The sequence below is a fragment of the Bactrocera latifrons genome, unplaced genomic scaffold (assembly GCF_001853355.1).
Source record: "Bactrocera latifrons isolate USDA-ARS-PBARC rearing strain unplaced genomic scaffold, ASM185335v1 scaffold_285, whole genome shotgun sequence".
Taxonomy (NCBI): domain Eukaryota; kingdom Metazoa; phylum Arthropoda; class Insecta; order Diptera; family Tephritidae; genus Bactrocera; species Bactrocera latifrons.
In genome coordinates this window covers 60,296-80,346 of record NW_017536463.1, presented here as the reverse complement: position 1 = coordinate 80,346, position 20,051 = coordinate 60,296, and the positions used below count along the sequence as shown (strand labels likewise).

The window sequence follows — 20,051 nt, the reverse complement described above, 5'->3', positions numbered from 1 at the left end:
ACTGAACAYATAGTTACTAACATAAATGCACCTGTGAGGGGTATTTAACTTCGGTGCAACCGAACTTAACATTTTTTCTTGTTTTTTTTTTATAAATAATTACAATGTGACAATTTATGTGATATCACATGCACACTCCCTCAAAGGTGCAAATTTGATTGTTTTATTTCAAAATATGAATAAAAAAGTTTAATTTCAAGTCATAAATAACCGCAATTACATATTTGATTACTTGTTATTTGTTTTGTGGTACTTTTCCTTCCGACCACTTCACTGCCGGTTAACGCTATGCACACAACAATGGTTCACATATCAAACATCCGACCGCAGTGGTATATACTATATACTAGCGGAAGATCGTTGAGCTTATCAAACTTAAAAGTTTATACCTGCGTTAAGCAATATCGAGCGAACGTTATGTGGAGTAATAATTCACGGAGGACCTAAATTATACAATATGTACTTGTAGATATTTCTTGGTCTATATGAATAACATCTATAATTGCAAACAAGAACAAATGAAGAAAACTTTTTACGATTTCTTTTATGATATTGATTTTGTGTAATAATCACATTGATTTCCCCATTTAGCAATTAGTCATAACTTTTCAAGTTGATTTGGATGTATTTTGCCCATAAATTGCTTAGAAAGTAAGTTTAGATAACAATGTGGAATTAATTTAGTTTATTATTTCGAACGAGTTATCAAATTTGTGAGTGATTGGGAAACCGATTTGCTTACTAAGATATCTGAAGTGTTATCATTAGTTTTCTAAATCAGTAAATAATTTGGAAAATTTTGACTATTTAATGTAAACATATTGCACATTCCTTTGGCATTTATAATTATTATGAAAGTAGTTAGTAGACACATGAAAACGACACAGACTGAACATATTTCCATTGTTTTGTGGAAGACTGTGCATAATTTTGGATATTAGATCCATTATGAATATTATCAGTTTTTTGGTAGAAGATTTTTATATTGCGGACGAGTCAGACCTCCACTTAATTCTTTTGTAAGATGTCATAAACTACTGACAACTGAATCTTAGAATTTATGTTTTGAATGAAATCATCAGCGAATATTGCTAGTAAAATAATTTCAAGATTAGTGATACTTAAACAAACATACTAAGTGAGAATTCAACCAAGGTAAAATATTAAGCAATATTACTTACAAACCTTAGTTTTGAAGCCTTGAGTGGAAACACTTCACGTCAATGTGTGGAAACCTTAAATTTTACGTGTTGTTTTCAAATCCCGGACTCTTCCAGATGAATTCGAAAACAAATTTTTATTTGCCAGGGCATGATCGCTTTGGTTTGGAATTTAAAAAATTTAAAAAAAAATTAACACCATTACCTAATTTTATTCTTTTAACCATCGTTATTATTCAAGGACTCGAGACGGTCTTATTTTTATTTAACTATATCTTATAAAACGAAATCGAGAAAAAAATTGCAATTTCAATTAAATTTAAAGAATTTAAAACAAATATCCTTGAAAATTATTACTATACATTGTGAAAAAAGTACGTAGAAATTTTTCATTATTCATCAATATTGATTTTGTCGCCTTAAGATTCACCCCCAACGATTTGTTCAGTTTCCGAAACTCTTTTCATTAGCACGATCCACTGAAAACGGGTTCCAAGGAGCAGCAATATCAGTTTAGGGGAAAAAAATTGCACAGAGCCAAATCAGTGTTGATCAGTGGTTGATCGATGGTATTCATTTTGGCCTTAAATTCGAATTCAATCGTTTGCTAGATGCGATGGTGTAAAATCCATGAATTGTTATTCCATAATTTCGGTCGTTTTCGACTGATGTTCTCAAGTCTTGACCATCTGTCCCTCCGGAACATATTCATTACGCATCAAACTACAAAAAAAAAAAAATAAATAAAACAATTGAGCATTACCTTGATTTTTGAGCGGCTTTGTAGTAATTTTTTTGATTTCGCGTAATTTTTTTCCCCCCTCCATTCCGATGATTGTTGACTTATTTGCATGTCAAACTCATAAGCCCATGCCATCGGCAATTATAATGTTTTTCATGAATGTGGGAGTGGAATTCGCTCGATCAAGCATGCCCAAAAAGATCTGTTTACGGTACTCTTTTTGAAGGAACTACAGCTTTATTGGGACGAGTTGAGCAACAAAACGTGTCATAAGCAAAATATCCACTAAAATCATTCGAACGGACTCGCGAGAGATGTCGAGCTCTCTTGCCATCTCTCCAACACTTGCCTGATTATTTACTCGATATTTATATCTATTGTAAAATTCGCAACGCACTACTGAGGTGTACTAGCACGAAGTTAAGCAGCTGCTGTAAGAAAATTGATTGCCAGATCTCGCTCATATTTAGCATAGTCCTACCAACTTAGCAAATACATCTTTTTTTGTTTTGGTGTGAAATCATGAAATCATTCACCCGGGAACTTTAATTACAATTCCCGGGTGCTTTTTTATCACAATGTATATATAAGACTTTTTTAATCATTTGCAGTTGTTGTTTATAAAACATTAACTCAAACTCTCTTTCATTTAATTGTTGGCTATCGATCGAACTAACCTTGGCGATAAAAAATATTTAACATTGAAGCTCATAGCTCATTGATCCTAAATTCGGTTCTTCAAGAGTTAGAAAAGCTTTCATGATAATTACTGAGCTAAGTAATTATCGTAGGTGTATTGAGATTCAAAATGATAAACTATACATGTGTGGTTGTTTTTGTTCAAAACATGTTAACATTTCAATCTGATAGACTTGCCGCACTCGAGATTTTGCTCTTTTTCAGCAAGCCAAAAATACACTGAAATGTGTAACCTAGATCAGGCGACGGGTTTTCACGTGTTTTGATAGTGGAGCAGATAAATATTTACTTATAAGTCTTTTTTTACTATGCTTTCAATAATTCTGTTTAATTTTCGGCTTTGGGTAGGGAACAGGATTTTGATGGAAAGTAGTTTAAGGCAATTGGAAGGAATTATTCGAAAAACTGTTGAATCAGATTGAGAATTGATAAATTAAGGAATAGATATTTCACATGTCCAAGTTTACTTTTCTATTGACCTAAAAACTAAGGAAGGAATTGCGAAGTGACTTTTATTATATAATACATTAATCTGAAAAGTCAACTTGCATTCTTATTATGCACTTATAGTAGAAGAAGTAGCTCTTTTCACATTTATAATATAAAAAACGAGTAAGACTACTTATACATACACAAATATAACTTTAATTTTGTAATACTCATTTATTTAAATGTATGTATTTGTAATAATATATCTCGATTGCATAACTGTTTAGGAATGTATACAAGAAATGAGGTAAAAATGGTACCATCATTTATTATAGTTGTCATCAACTGACCTATAATCTGCATAAACATATCTGCAACATGGTATTAACAATTATGTCGAAACAACCAACAAGGCTATGTACATATATGACTATAGCCCCTATAGCGCTTTGGCAAATTTATAGCAATTACTAAGTTTTTTTATAAAATTTGCAGTTACATATGCATGTATACATACTTTTTTTTTTGCATATAACGGTAAATACTAGAGTAATGTACTGGATATACCACAGGTGAATTAGTAACTATAACTAGTCCTTGTTGTGAGAAGAAACACTTTCTTAAAAAATCTGCAAAGTGGGCTCATTCATCAAAAGCCAAGTAGTCCATCAGTTTCAGAGATATCTGTCAGAATTATTTTTGGAAAGATTTAGACTTGGCCGGTCAAGACATTGTTTGTCTGTATACTACTATGAGCAAAAAATAGTAAGACTTGGTTTATAATTTGAAATTCTTAACTTATTCTTAAAATCTATCTCCTCCCCCTTAAATTATTTCTTATTTATTTTCACGATATTCGACTGAATGATGGCCTGTTACTGGGTCGTAAGCATAGATCCAAGACTCATCGCTGGCAATAGTACATTTCATGAGGTCCTGGTAGCCGGAAAGTACGGTTTCACAGACGTTAACACAACGCTAATTTTCTTTAAATTAAGTGATTTTGTAACCAATCGTGCTTTCACTGCTCTTGGGCTAAAATTATCTTTCAAAATACTTTTCACTGATCTTTACGACATTCCACCATTCGTAAAATCTCTGACTATTAATAGTCGATTTTCAAGCACCAATTTCTTTATTTTATTGACGTGTTGTTGATCAGTTTATCTTAATGGCCGTCCTGGACGTGGTTTGTCAGATGTCACTGACAATCATACCTACCTAAAAAAAAAATATTTTATTTAAAAATTAAAAAGTCTTACTATATTTTGCTCACAGTAATACACGCCCAGTTCTTGAGATGTCTATCAGAAATTTTGCAACTTTTTCTTTTCTATATAAGAAGCTGCTCATTTGTCGGAACCACCTATATCAGACCACTATAAGATATAGTTGTCCAAAAAACTGAACGATCGGAATAAAGACCTTGTATGAAAAACCTTTGACCTGATATAATATTTTCATATTCTGACATGGATTGTTGTTGGGTATTAAAGTTTTATAAGCTTAGCTCTAATCATATACATGTGTACCCATAAATGTTTTTTTATATGCTCCAACAATTACTTTAAACCTCAAACATTCCAGGGTGGGTCATTCCGACCCGCGTTGCCAACAATAAGCAAGCCAATTCGTAAAAATTAAACACATACTCACGCACACATATGTACACTAAGTGTTGACATGCCCAACATAGTCATTGCACTACAAAAACTTACAACGGCAACAACAACATCAAGCGAGAGGATTTATGCGAAATACTCGCAATGTAGCGGAATATTTATTTAGCATTTGCACCTCCACTTTGTGCCCTGAATTGCTATTATTTAAATATGTTGTTGCTTATTTCGCCGCCAACCGTATGCACAAAATGTTGTCACATCTGCGAGTCTTGACCGCATTTGTGGCGTTAAAAATGCAAAATGCGTACGAAACATTAACGGCATTTTATTTACAGCAACACTTTCACTTATATACAAAAAAAAAAAAAAAAAAAAAAAAAAAAAAAAAACAATGACACTTGCTGTCTGATTCTTCAACTACACGTGTGTGTGTGTAAGTAGCTTGAAACATATGAATTGTTGTTAACACTTCAATTGGCTACTTACCATAACACTACTTCGTATTCAAATCAATCACCGATAATTACGTAACCAACAAATGTAATCTACCCAACAGTGTTACCTATGTAAGTACATGTATATGTATGTACTACTAGTTTTGGTAATACTCATCAAGATTTTAGTTCAAAATATGTTTACAAGCAATTTATTTTTCATTTGTCTAGAGATAAGTATGTACATATACATGCATGAATGTATATATGTATACAGGAGCAAGAGGTACACAAGATTAACTTTGGCAAATAAAAAAGATAATTGTTATTGTTTACGTCTACTGTGCAGAGTTCTCACGCCTTTCTAATAAAACATCGTTTGAGTACTATCTGCAGAATCTACCTTTACCTACCACACCAAATAGCTTAAATACGCATAGTTATGAAGAACAGCGAAGAACAGCAGTATAAGAACATTTTTTTTTTTTCAAATCTTGTTATAAACACTATTTTATAACTAACATTTAAATCAAGTTTTTTTAATGAACATTTTCTATTATATTTTTATTTTTCACGGCATTTTGTACAATTGTGAAAAAAACGTTAACTTCCCGCTACCCTTCACAAATACAAAAATATTTCTTACCAGAATTTGATACCAATCGTTCAGTTTGTATGGCGAGCAGAACAATTTCTTCGGAGACTGCACCATTGCTCTAGACCCATGCCAATTTTTGTTAAGACATTTCGACAAATGAAATTTTTGTTCATGCAAGCATTTGATTCCGATCGCTCAGTTTGTATCGGAACTATATGCTATAGTGGTTCGATATCGGGAGTTCCGACGAGTTATCAGCTTGTTGGGAGGACGGAGCGAGTAAAATTTCAGATCGATGTCCCAACAACTGAAGGACTGGTTCGCGTATGTATAGAAGAACGGACGGACAGACAGACGAACATGACTAAATCAGCTCAGCTCGTCATGCTGATTATTTGTATGTATATTTTAGAGGGTCTCTGACTCGGAAGGAACCGAGTGTTAAAACCTTCGGAGAACACTTAATATACTCTATTAGGGATATAAAATATCGCCAAGGTTAGATTTCTTAGGAAATTCCATGATCAAAAAAAGTCCGCAATGCAAGGTTATGGTAATTTTATTCAGAATAGATTTTTTTACTTACCGACATCTTACAAAATTACATTTTTTCTCTGGTTAATTCGATAGGTTAGTTTTTAATTTTGAGATTAAGATTTTTTAGACGCCACAAATTTCTCTGCGGTTGTCCGATGGATTCAAATCTCAATTTCCATTGCAACAAGGGTATTGGTTCAAGCCAGTGCTGGATATAGTTGCGCCACATGAACTGAGCATCGTCTCCGTAAACTTCACAAATTTCATTGGTGGTTTATGTGGCATTTTTCCCTTTTTTTATAAAATAATTTCAAAACATAGCGAATTTCTTCGTTATTTTCACTCATTTTTGAACAGATGTAACTTTTTCTCAACTTCCCCGAATTTAATTTTATTTTTTATTTTTTGTTAAATGAAGTTTAAAATCTCACCTATCCAACATTATATGGTATGACACAATGTTATTGGTAGTAGTTTACGACTGCAACGACAAGTATTGACAAAATACGAAAAGACTTTTTCGATAAGCCAATATTATTAATCTATATACATATTTCTTACTAATGTAATCTCTAAGCTTTCTCAGTTTATATTCACGCCCAATACGCAAGAAAATATTTACTTTTTTTTTAACAAAAACTTTAATTTATCATTTTACTGTCTTGCTTCACTTTTCGCCTAAAAATGTTACATATACGACATGGTCACATACTACGTAATAAAAGTCCGTAATCTAACGTATGACTTAGAAACACCTTAAAATGAACTTTAAAATAAATTTATCAAAATTCTAATAATACTTAACATAAAGTCTTACAAAAATAAATTTGGCACTTTTCTTGCGATAAGTGCTTTAAAGATTAGATATTTTGTTCTTGAATATTTACGTGTATTGTACGAACGGACTTAAGATATATCACGGACACGACAGCCCACAGCTGCTTATCTTCATATTCAGTCCATGGATATGCAAGTATATGCATATACATATAATCGAATATATAATATTATGTACAAATCGAAAATATTCATTCATTCAAGTTAATTCAGTAGTAAACTTTYTAGAATTTTTTGACGCATTTCAGTTAAATATCTGCCTTTGATTATTAAATACTAACTTTTTATTCTGTCCTACTTGAAAGTATGCCAAATTTCGGATGCAGAGATGCTTGTAAAGATATTTTCAAATAAATTTCAAAAATGCATGTATTTATGAAAAATTACTTTAATTCGATTTTCATAGAAATATAAACTGGTATATATTCGTTTTTCGGATGTTTATACTAATTTAGGGTAAGTTTTTAAAATGAACTTATACTAAGTCATACTTGTAATATTATATAATATACTTAGGCATAATACTAAACTCGAAAGCAGTTATTTTTGTCCCTTAATTGAATACACTCACCATTTTTGGGTAACTACATTGACATTTGATAACAAACTGTCGTGTATGAAAATTTGATTGACATATTCGATTTTTTGGCATTTACTACTCTTTTAAGCAATGATTTAGCTGTTACTCATTCAATTTAAATATCATGGTGTAGTTATCGAATATAAAATAAATACTATTTCTGTTGATGTTAGCAATGCTAATTGAATCCGGTAAACAATATTGATTAGTCAATTTGCCAAAAAATATAATAAAACAAGTAAGGAAGGGTTAAGTTTGGGTATACCCGAACATTCTAAAATTTAGTAATTGGTAAGAATAAAATAATAAAATAAAAAAACTTAACGATGTAAGATGTCAATCAGAGGATCAGAATCTATGCAAGTTTATACATGTATACTATAACTCATACACTGACCGTCAAATTCGACATAACATTTGTTAGAAAAACGAATAGCATTATATGTAATATATGGGAGTAGAGGTAGTACCGACGTGATTTTATCTGACTTTCATTAAGGTACCTCACATACAAACACCAATAACATGGAGTAAAGTTAGCTGGATGTTCGTTAAATATATAGTTTTCACGCTTCGTAATTTCCGTTGAGATAACAGAAATATTATATATGAAGTAAAGTCACCCGGAAGTTTGCAAATCTTTATATTGGGTATATTCGGTACCTAGGGGCTTGAATAGTTATGGTTGGATTTGGGAAATTATTAGTGCAAACTTTTATCCCGTTATATTAATTGCTTCTTCATTTGCGTACTGGAAAGTGAAAGAATCAAGTGGAATTTAAAATTGTGGTATATGAAAAGTAGGCGATTTCGCCTATTTTCGTACTGTAACATAAGAATATGAAATATTTTCTGAACTTTTTGTACCTTGGTACTACAATCCCCTATGCTAAATTATAGTTTTATATCATAATTTAATGTTTATTTGTTGCACTTTATAGCTTTTCGGCTAATAGCGTTTTGTGGGCGTGGCAATGGTCCGCTTTCGTCCATCTATGAACTCGTATTTCTTTTTTTTTACTAAGGAATACAATTCTAAGTTTCATACCAAGTTTCATCAAGATATCTCAATTCTTACTCAAGTTACAGCTTGCACGGATGGACGGACAGTCACTGGCTTTCAATTTGTCTCGTCATCTCGATCATTTATATATACATATGTATATAACCCTATATCTATCTTGCTTAGTTTTAGGGGATACGTACAACTGTTAGGTGAACAAAACTGTTATACTCTGTAGCAACAGGTTGCAAGAGCATAAAGCGTCTGGCATAATTATTGTATTTTATTATCATGTTTTACTAAACATTTTTTATTTGTTTTTGCAATGGTAACTTGTTTACTGATAAATGGTTGAGTATATTTACTAAAAATTCATGCTGATTCATGAGTATAATAAAACACTCTTTCTGCAAAAAGTTAGTTTTGGTCTGTTACAATTCATTAAACAGGATCATTTACACGAACTGATGTAGGACAAAAAAAAATTATCTAGGAAAAAGGCCGCAATCCAAAATGCAATGAAAATTTCAATAAATAATGGTGGACTGGAAAGCGGAGCACCCAAGATTACCCACTGCTCGCGAAAAGACTAAAATATGTTATTTAGTGAAGAAAGACCCGACAGTTTCAGCCTGATGTATTCATCAGTGTCTTCGGATCAGTATTTTTGACCGAACAATTCAACGGATCGGAGAATCCGGCTATTCTAGCCGCTACAAGTACAAAAGCCCTATCAACAGCAAAACGAACTTGAAGGCACGATTGGAATTCGCCAAAAAGTATTATCAAATACCTCCAAATTTTTGGAAAAAAGTAACTTGGAGTGTGAAGAGCAAATATGAATAGGCAAAGAAAAAGTTCGGCTAAAAGGTCCCGAGAGGCTCCAAAGTGACTATAAAGCACTATAAAGGTGCGGAGATGAAAATGTTTTAATTTGTGGTTGTTTTAGCTCTATTGGTCTATCAAATCTGGTAATGGTCGAAGGCAAAATGTCGGAAGACTCCAACGTGCAGACGCTGAGTATTAATTTAGCGTCCGCAGCGGAAATAATAAACTTACAAAATAACTGCAACATACAAGTCAGATTGCGAAAAAAATCGCATTAAAATTGATTGAGTTCCAACAATAGCCTAACCAAGCAATGACTTAAATACTCATTTATAACAATAATTGTATAGCGAGCAAGCTACCGACCAGACGAGAGACTGTTTAAGCTCGTCATGCTGACGATTAATATATATTTTTATAGGTTCTCCGAATATTTCGTGTTCTTTTGTGTGTTACAATATATTATATTGATACACACACAATTTAAGTTTCCGAAATATTTCTAATTAATAAATGTCCAATTTTTTATATTTTCACTTACCGACACTCTATAGTACTAATCGGAATAAAAATCTATCCATATACACTTAAAAATATAAAAGTTTCTATTTTTGCATTTCAAAGCAGAAAACATTTTAATGGCGTATCATTCATTAGCTCCGTGAATACAAAAAAAAATGTTCTTAAAATGTACATATATATAAAATGTACATGTATAAATATTATAAAATTAATTTTGAGTATCAATAGATTTTTGAAGTATAATCGACGTTTTATATTAATTTATTTTATTAGGGTAGGTAGAAAAAATTATATACTACTGTGATCAAGGTGAATTTTTAATTTACATATACTTCGCGTGTTTTTATTCTTCCAAGTGCTATGATGACTGGAAAATTCGTTCGAATCACCTTTCAATTTGATCACTGTAGGAAATATCTTTTTGGTATATGATAGAGTAAGTAAATTTCCTACAAAACTCTGAGTTTTCCGATTTATAATAATTTTTTTCATTGAGTTATAAATTTCATGAGAAAAAAATGCCTTAACTTTCAACTGATAATATCTTTCAAATAGTTAAGTTTACGAAAAAATCATACGAGATCATTTTGTAAAGAATTCAATTTCCTACAAACTTCTATGTAAAAGGACAAAAAATGGAAAGTTTAAGGTGGAGGTCCTTCCTTTTGCAGTTAAGAACTTGGAGAGATTTTCATAGAGGTGTATAAGAACCTATTTTTTAAAGTACCAAGCAAAAAAACAAAAATTCATTTTTTTACTCGTCCTATTGAATATCCTTTCGAGGACTCACTAAATCTTTCTTTCTAAGTATTTCCGCCGTTTCCATTCAATAAGCCCGACATTTAGTGTTGTTCAATTTCACTTTATTCTTTCATTTAATCGCTTTCATAAAATGTGTCTGGCAATAAAAGTATTATAAACCAACCCAAGCCGGTCAGTGAAATCATTTGAAAAGAAATAATCAAATATTTAATCAAAATATGAGTCCAGTGACGACACGCCGTAAATTGAAAAACAAAAACAGGAAAAACTGACCTAGACACCAGCAATATTTCGTAGATTAACTGTAAACAGCGTATATATATGATATATATGTAACAATAATATGTAACAATAAAATATAAAGCTGGCAAAAACTGATCACGCGACTCAGTAAACGCGTAGCTGAAACCGGATCAAATACTACAAGCTCATACTACTTTTAGTGCATTCCACACACACGCACATCATCACCAATTTCAAGCTTGAATGCTGGTTGAACTGCACGTTTTTATTTAACCATCGGCCGGCTCACTTCGATACGCTTCACTGACGCTTCAATGAGCGGCAATTCAAGTCGAATGAGCCGTATAAATGACGCTTGTTCGTTGTGCTGATTATCGTGATTGGCTGTGTTGTTGTAGCATTTTTTCACGGTCGCCTTTAGTGTAAGAAAATTTGCTCTAAAATGTCAAAATCACTTAATTTATGACATAGCTGCCGCATAGCTGTGCGCTGACCGGCACTTGATCAAGTCAGCAAGTAATCCAGTAGTCTACTAGGCGATTGTACGGGCTCCTTACGCGTTGGCGCATCGCAGCTTTTGTGGTGGTGGGTTGGAGGAAGGCGATTGTTTGCAGAAAGTTGATTAGCGTTTTGGAAAGTGAAACTCGTTGATGCTATTTACATTTTGATTTTTATTTTCATTGGTTGTGGATTCCGGTTTGTCATTTGTATTTCCACTCCTTTGCTCCATATAAGTTTCATACACAAATGCTGAAGACAGAGGTACTAAATGTTACGATAAGCTCTAGTTGTGAAAAATCATTTCATTTCGCAAGAAACTGCTTGACCCGTTCGATATTATTATTTTAGCCTATAGCTATATTCGTGCGCTTTTTCTGAAATTTTAACATTTATCTGAAATATAAAAAACCAAACAGATTTCGTTAAAATGATATTAAATCTAGTAATTAATCGAAGAAATAAGCAAAATAAAACTATCCTACAAGAAGTCGATTTCTACAAAAAATTCGATTTTGACCAAAATTTCGGTCTTAATTGTTTATAAAAAAAAAATATTTATCGGTGAGAAAAAATCTTCGATTAAATACCACAAATACATTTTAGAAGCTCGCGTTAAAATTTGAGACTAATCCGTGTAGCCGTTTTCGAGTTATGTTGATCACCGACTTTCATACCTCATTTTGAGCAAAACGCGTTTAAAGTTTGGAATGTACTTCCGAGCACTCTGAAACGCCTTTTCAACTTTGCGTGTAACTTCGAAAATATTCACCGAAGCGATATGAAGTATTCTTAAATATATGTAAATTAAGAAAATAAAATTAAAAAAATCGAATTTTTGAAAATTCTAACTGTATATTAGGTTGTCAAATATCTCCCTTCCGCCTTTTTGTTTTTTGAATTTTGCGGCTATGTATAAAGCGTTACAGACCTCGTATCTGGCAATGCTATACATCTGTGGAAAAGTCTTGACATAACCCACAAAACAACGCTGTGCATGATAATTTCGATATTGCATTCAACAGTTATAGATGTGTAAGCGTTGCGTGAGATTAATGATGTTTTGGAGGATGGTGCTCTGTAACTTCGAACTACGGAGGAGGGGTTTCGACGATTCACAGCGGGTGAAAACGACATCATGGATAAGCAAGCCGGCGGAAGACCTGTGAACGACGAATACCGATCAAATCATGGAAAACATCGAGTTAAACCGGCATCTCGTGACATCGCCTAGAAGATGAGAGTTAGTCACGAAACCATTTTAAACAATCTGGACTTCTGATACACAAAAAAGCTTGATGTTTGAGTTGAAAAACCTATCTGGACAGAATCAACGCCTGCGATATACTGCACACACAGTATGTCAATACTGCATTCACATACGACAATATCAAGCGAAAACGGTCCTGGTCGAAGGCCGGTGAATCGTTCCAAACGTCCACTATAAGCTGCTCCCATATGGTCAGACGCTTAATTCTACCATCTACTGCGAACAACTGAAGCGCTTGAAGCAGGCGATCGACCAGAAGCGTCCAGAATTGGCCAACAGGAAGGGAGTAATGTTGCATCAGGATAACGTCAGACCACACATTTTGTTGATGACTCATCAGAAGCTAAGCGAGCCTTTTTTTAAAAACTTTTTACTCATATAAAAAATGGAATATTTTATAAGATTTTTTTATTGTTACAAACATAGACTATTAATAAAGAAATTCTGCAGTTTTTGGGAAAAAATATTTTAAACTCTGCCATTGCGACACCATTTCTGGTGAGCCCTCCAAGAAAGATGCGTCCGCGTTGGCCGGATAACTCCTTTCAGGATTATTTAAAGTGAAATAGACGAGTTTTAGTTAAAACCTTAACATAGAACTTGGACGAGGGGAAAATTGGATTTTTGGCAGACATTAAAAAAAAATTAAAATTTCGCAATTTTTTCAAATAGTTGCAATAGAAAAAAATTTAAATATTGTTTCTCAAAGGCAGGTGTAAGATTCCATGGAGATCGGTTAAGTAGTTCTAGAAAAATCTTTTCAACCGACTTCAAACACCCAGTTTCGAATAAGTTCTCAAGGCTTCTTCGAAACGATTACTCTGATCACCTTGAAAATTTAGGAAAATATTTGAGAGATGTTGTAGAATTGAATAAACTACTCCTTTTTTTTTTTTGTTGAAATCGGTAAACCCATGTAACCCCTTAATGGTTTCACTAGCTTTTCGAATATCTAAATATAGCACGTCTTTCTGGCCCCATCGAATACAGAGCATTACCTTGGTGTCATTAATAATCGGTTGGCCATGTTCTACTTATGATTTTTTGCGTTTAGTATCGTCGTAAGGGATCCATTTTTTTATCAACAGTCGCAATCCGAAACTAAAACAACGACTTCTTTTTATAGATTTTGTCAGCATTTCTGAAATGCCAAATCGTCTTACAACGAAGGTTTTGTGTTACTCTTTCACAAGCATTCCTCCCTCGCATAAGTTAACATAAAAACACTGCTAAATTTCACTATTTTTTATTTATTTTAATTTTAATATTAATGAATATTCGAATTTGTTTCTTCATTTGCAGACGCGACTTCAGCTTCGACTTGCCTCTTCTGCCTGCCAGCTTACACTCCTTGCCATTAGTATAACAGCTCTAGTGCCACACACCTGGGGTATACAGCAGCAACAGAATTTCCCTGCTGATTATCTGGTGCCACCACCATTACCCACACCACAACATCTGAAACATCAAAATGCACCAGCTCATCAAGCCGCCGAGACAGTGGCGGCACCTAGTCACACCTCCTCCATCAATGCCGTCGAACCGCCTGGCTTTATGTCACGCATAGCACGCTGGTTCGGTCTCGGAGCAGCGGAACAAAATCAAATCGCCAACGGTTTCTCATCGGATGGTAAACAAGCATACAATTATGAAGCACCCTTAGGACCAGATGGTAAACCTTGTAACCGTTGCAATAAATATCCTTGGGTGCCAATGTTCCCGCAAGGTTTACAATATCAGGCGAACACTCAGCACGCCGCAGCGGTGCCACAACAGCACTCACAACAACACTATGAAGCGCAAGCATCACAGAAACATACACAGCAACAGCCATTGCCATTTGGCAACACTGGAAAGCAACAGTTGCCCATTAGACAACGCGCTGTACAGTTCAATTTCCCCACAGTATATCAACCACTGCCTGGATTGTACAAAGCACCACCTGCACCGGGAAAAGCTCCTGTAGCACCACCATTCCTTCCAGTACCCATACCGAATCTCAGCTTGAACGCTTTGCCACCTATTTATAATGCACAACCTTTCCGGTTGCCTTATTTGACGCCTGCAGCTTCCACAACAACCACTGAATCTACGGTCGGGAGTGCTCAGCAATTGCCCACTACGAAACCCGCACACTTCGCGGAAAATGTTGGAGCACCTTCGGAGTTGCAACCGGATCGTGTGCGTCCAGAGCAGACATACGCAACGCCAACACGAGTTCATGATCCCAGCTTTGAGATTGTAAAGAGCCATCAGATCACCGATTTCGTCTCATCAGTCGAATATCCAGTCACGTTTGAGCAATCGCCTTCTATTGACTTAGGGCAGCAGCAAGCCCCAGTTAATCCACAACCGGTCAAGCAGACGGTTGCGACGGTGTCTTATCAGCATGAGAAGTTCAGTCCAAATCTACACAAGCACTTGCCTGCATCGCAAATACTCACCGAATTGGGTAGTTTTGCGGGAAAACCTCAAACCCCACAGTCTCAACAGAGTCAGTCATATCTTAATACACAGGACCAGGGTTCAACACCTCCCCAGCCACAAACACAACAACCACAACAGTCTCAAATCTATCAACAAACGGATAATTCCTACCAGACGGCAACACAACAGCAACAGGCCCAATATTCGCCAGCCACCACAACACAGTCCCAAACGGGGTATACACAATTTCAACAAAACTACGAGCCATCCACAAATTTCTATACAACACCATATCAACAGCAGACGCAATATCAGCAGCACAATTATGAGTCACAGAAAGCTCCCTATGAGTCACAAGGTGAAGACAACTTTCCATCCGCTTCGTCGCACAATCTTACCGAGGTGCAACATCAGCAACAAAACATGGACAGCAGACCTTGGTTGCCGCTGACACAAACCTTCCCCTACACAACTACAGAGCCACCACGCGAGTTCGAATTCTCGACCCAATTGTCGCAACTTGGTGAGGTGGACTATATAACGGAACGCGTGCAAGGGAATACAAAAGTGCAATTTTTAACTTCACTACAAACCCAACAACCACCGCGACCAGAGCAAGTAAGGCATGATCAACGTGGAACACCAAAACACTTATTGGATTCTCCCATACAACATGCGCCCGGTTTTCTTAATCAACCACGCCCCTTTACGCGTGATCCCAGCGAATTGAATTTGCGCCGACCGCCTGCGCCGTTTGTGACCCCACAACATTATTCAAATCACAAGCCAAATTCCGTCGACCTGCCCTTCTCCACTGCACCATGGTTAGTGACGCCTTTGCCACCCTCGCCCACATTCACGGGCGTACCTGCGGCGCCCACACCAACCTCCACCTACAGTGCCATAGATGCGAGCGGTCAATATGCTGGCATGTCACCACCAACACCACCACCACCGGCACGTCATAAGGACGTTCATCAAATAATCATTCCTTATACGACGAAAAACAAGCCACGACCCTTTGAGCCCACACGTTCACAACCGACAGTTAATCAAATCGATCAACAGAATGCTGCTTTCCAGAAATGGTCCGCCCAACAGAATAGCGTGGATATACACGAACAGCAAGAGTCCAAATTGGTGACTGCGAAATTGGCTACGGAGACGCCTCCTCCCGAGCTACCGCGTCGCACCACGAAATATGTCACTAAAATACTTGCCTCAAATTTACGCGATCTACTGCGACGCGAACATGAAATCAGACAACAGAAAACGAATTCTTCGAGCTTTGATCTCTCCAAGCTGCAGAAGAATATCGACGACTGGACGGAGCAGGAGTACACCTCACTGTCGCATCGTCCAAGTACGCCAACAATACGTGGTCGATCCAAGCACATACCAACTGAATATCTTACCACAACTACTCCAGCATCACGTCGACCCAAAACAACAATTAGTCTTTTTGAACCGCCCTCAGAGTTGCCAGCATCCGTAAACGATTTACAATCGCTGCTGTTGGAACGCGGTTCGAAGCGTTTCGAATTGAATCAAATAGCCGATGATGTCGATAATCATTTATTGGACACTCTAGAAAGCGAAACAGCGACAGTCTCTTCAGCAACGAGTCAAACAAACACTCAGCAACCGCCGAATAGTAATGGACATGCGGCACCGAACTTCATGCATCTCGGTTCCGAATCCTATCAGCCCGAGCCGGCAGAACTTTGGCGCAAAGCCAAGGTTACCATTTCGCCACAAACAAACGAGAAGGTGTATGTGGTGACACCACAGCCGCGATTCTTCCCACAACGTGCGCTTACCACAACTAGTACGAGCACAGAAGGGCCGGCCAGTTTTAGAAAGTCGCCACGCTTCATAGTGAGACCAACACCCGGTAATGGTAAGTACTATTTTGAAACTCATACTGCTTTGTTTTAAATGTCTTTCAAAAGCTTCGTGAAATTTAATCGGTGGGTCCCAACTCGCTAAATTGTGAAGACTGCAATCTCTTCAGGTCCAACTTATAGACTAGCTATTCTTCTATTTTGCAGTTCAAAATTTATGTTTTTCTATTATTTAGTTTGACTAGTCTCATATATCAAAGGCATACATATGTATATATATTTTCTTCAGAGTACATTTTATTTATAAGCTTTCTTCCATTCGTTATCGGACGTATAATAGATCAATTGAGAAGTCCCGGGCCTACCATAGTGAAACACTTTTTTTTTTTGCAAAATTCGTTATTCAACATAGTTTCCTTTAAGAGTGGTACACAGATTATAGCGACCCACCAAATTCCGATACCATTTTTCTTAGTACAATTTGTCCTTTGCTGCAAAATAGTCCTCCGTTTCGGCGATCACCTCTTCTCTCGATGAGTATTTATTCTCAGCGAGCATTTATTATATTTGAGGTCTGAAATGTTAGGAAATGTTTCCTGGTTGCCAGAAGCAATTCGAAGCCCAATTAATTTGCCATCGTTTTCACTGACGTGATGCATCTTCTGATTTCCTGGTGATTTCGTCCTTCAAACGGTTCAAAAACAGTATGTAATAGTCGCTGTTGATAATATCTTCTTTTTAAAGGTAATCAATAAAAATTAATCCATTCGCATCCCAAAATACTGACGCCTTAACAATGCTAGCCAACAGCTTTAGGGCGGATTCATCGTGTGCATTCCACTCGTATGACTGTCGATTGGTCTTCGAATTGGAATGATTGAGCCATGTTTCATACATTGTCACTTATCAATGTAAAAACTCGGGTTTATTACGCTTGAACATCTCCAAACGCTGCTGCGGATCCTCAACTCATAATTGCTTTTGGTCATCAAGCTAATATCAAAAGTTGCTCACTCAAAGTGATATAATTCACAAACAAATGGCTCGACAGCTGCCAAATTTCTACATGCCCCTTTTGTAGGTTATGACAAACCGAAAATCATATGGATTTAATTTTAGTAGCACTTTTTCAAGGCCTGTAAGAGTATAACTAAAGCAGAGAGCAGTTGATGCTTAAAGCTAAACAGGAACTGAATTATGTTGTCTTTAATTCCTTCCATGCATCTTCCTTTTGTTTAGCACTGAACTTTCAAATGATCCGTTTATAAGAAAAATTTGCTCGATTTTCCTGTACGCAAACTGTTACCTCTGCCCAGAACAATTATCACCAATCCTGAAGAATCGTTGTGGTATTTAGTTAGTCTTGTCGTTGCCATTTTGTATACTAGAATTCAAAAGTACACTTTCGCTGAGATCTGACTTCGCTTCACCACTTCGGATCGGACTTAAAACGATACCTACATAAAAAAATACGCTATTTTCCTGTTTGCTACCTGTTACCTCTGTCTCCGGCAATTATAACTGATCCTGAAGAATGAGATCTGAGAATTCTGTCGCTGCAACAACAACAACAATGCGATCTGACTTCGGATCAGTGCCTGAATTGTATACAACTGACTAAATAGGCACTAACCAAACTTTTCTCAGCCGCTTTGAAATTGATACTAAGAATATTATTGATTTTTCAGGCACCCACTCATCTGCGCCAGCAACCAGTTTTTATAGTCCCGAGCTCTTCGGTCTGATGGGTCTGTCGGCATATGTGCCAGCCAAGCCAGTGGAGATTATCGATGGCAATTCAAAAGTAAATCGTGTGAAAATCAAATAGAATACAATAGAAAAGCGTAAAGCCATACTCAACTCACTCCTATTTTTTCCTCTTCTTCCTCACTTCATTGCGAAACAAAACGAAAATCCACACACAACAATTACACAACATGTTAATTATTTTGTTCATTATTTATCAATATGCATCATATTTCTACAAAAAAACACCCTTTACATATCCACACACACACACAAATTCATGTAAACAAATAGGTCTTCAATATCATAACTGCGCCACCAAACACTCATGCGGATGAATCCAACAAGCAGCCCTCGACCAAGGATCAGTTGTCGCAGGTGAAGAAAGGCAGAAGACTGAGGTCGACAATGTCGCCATCGCCGAGATAAAGTTGCTCATGTTGCCGCGTTTAACATCTGGAGTTATCAATTAGCCGATCGTTCATCTGTTCTACTTACTTTTGTATTATAAATTTCAAACGATTTTTTGTTGTATACGCGATCGTCTTTAGCCCTAATTTATTAGTTCTAGGTTTGGTGTAAATTGTTACGAAAGTACACTTAGAGTTAAATCTCATGAAAATATTTGTAAGTGTAATCTGCGCGTGGAAATAGTTTTAAGATTTATTTAATTGTAATTCCATGGATCATATACTATATACACCATATATGTATATAATGTATGTATACATATTATATATACTTTATGAATCGACCAAAAGACGCAAGAAATAACATCGAGAAGATCCTTCTGCAGCAACGCAAACACATAAACTCTTCGGAACTCTACACGCGGTCCTAGCGGATTTGAACTTTAAAACTAGCTTTAAAAAACATATAATATAACGTACATGTCTATTATATATAGAAATGTATTACTTAGAAAAATAATACCTAGCAGCTAATGTATAAAGAAATTTAAATAAATATGTAATTATGATAACTTTTTATTTTATTAGAAAATTTGTACTTTTCTCCCAACCCATAAGCAGTACAGCCAGGTAAAAGCATTTCTAGCAGGCTCCAGCCGTGCACAGCAGGCAGCGGCGGATTGGCTTTTAGTGAGCAACTCGACAACCGCCGGCAGATATTTGTCGTTTTTATAGTTTGTAGCCAGAGGCTTTTGCGTTTGCAACAATCCCGGATTAAACACCTCAACCTCACTTTAAAAAGATGCTAAGCAAAATTAAGTTTCTTGGAAATTTGAGGGATGCTGTTGAAGTGCCACTAC

At 35.8% G+C, this 20,051-nt stretch overlaps 1 protein-coding gene across 1 annotated transcript in view; it reads left to right on the top strand.

Annotated features, from left to right (window-relative positions):
• The window catches only part of LOC108970143 (proteoglycan 4), a 44,223-nt gene extending 24,508 nt beyond the window's left edge, over positions 1 to 19,715 (top strand). Inside the window, exons 2-4 of the mRNA XM_018935321.1 lie at positions 14,067 to 17,091; positions 18,724 to 18,839; positions 19,076 to 19,715. Coding sequence (XP_018790866.1) covers positions 14,067 to 17,091; positions 18,724 to 18,839; positions 19,076 to 19,210 — 3,276 coding nt within the window. The 3' untranslated portion in view covers positions 19,211 to 19,715. The remainder of the gene's footprint in view (positions 1 to 14,066; positions 17,092 to 18,723; positions 18,840 to 19,075) is intronic.
• Positions 19,716 to 20,051: the final 336 nt, after the last annotated feature.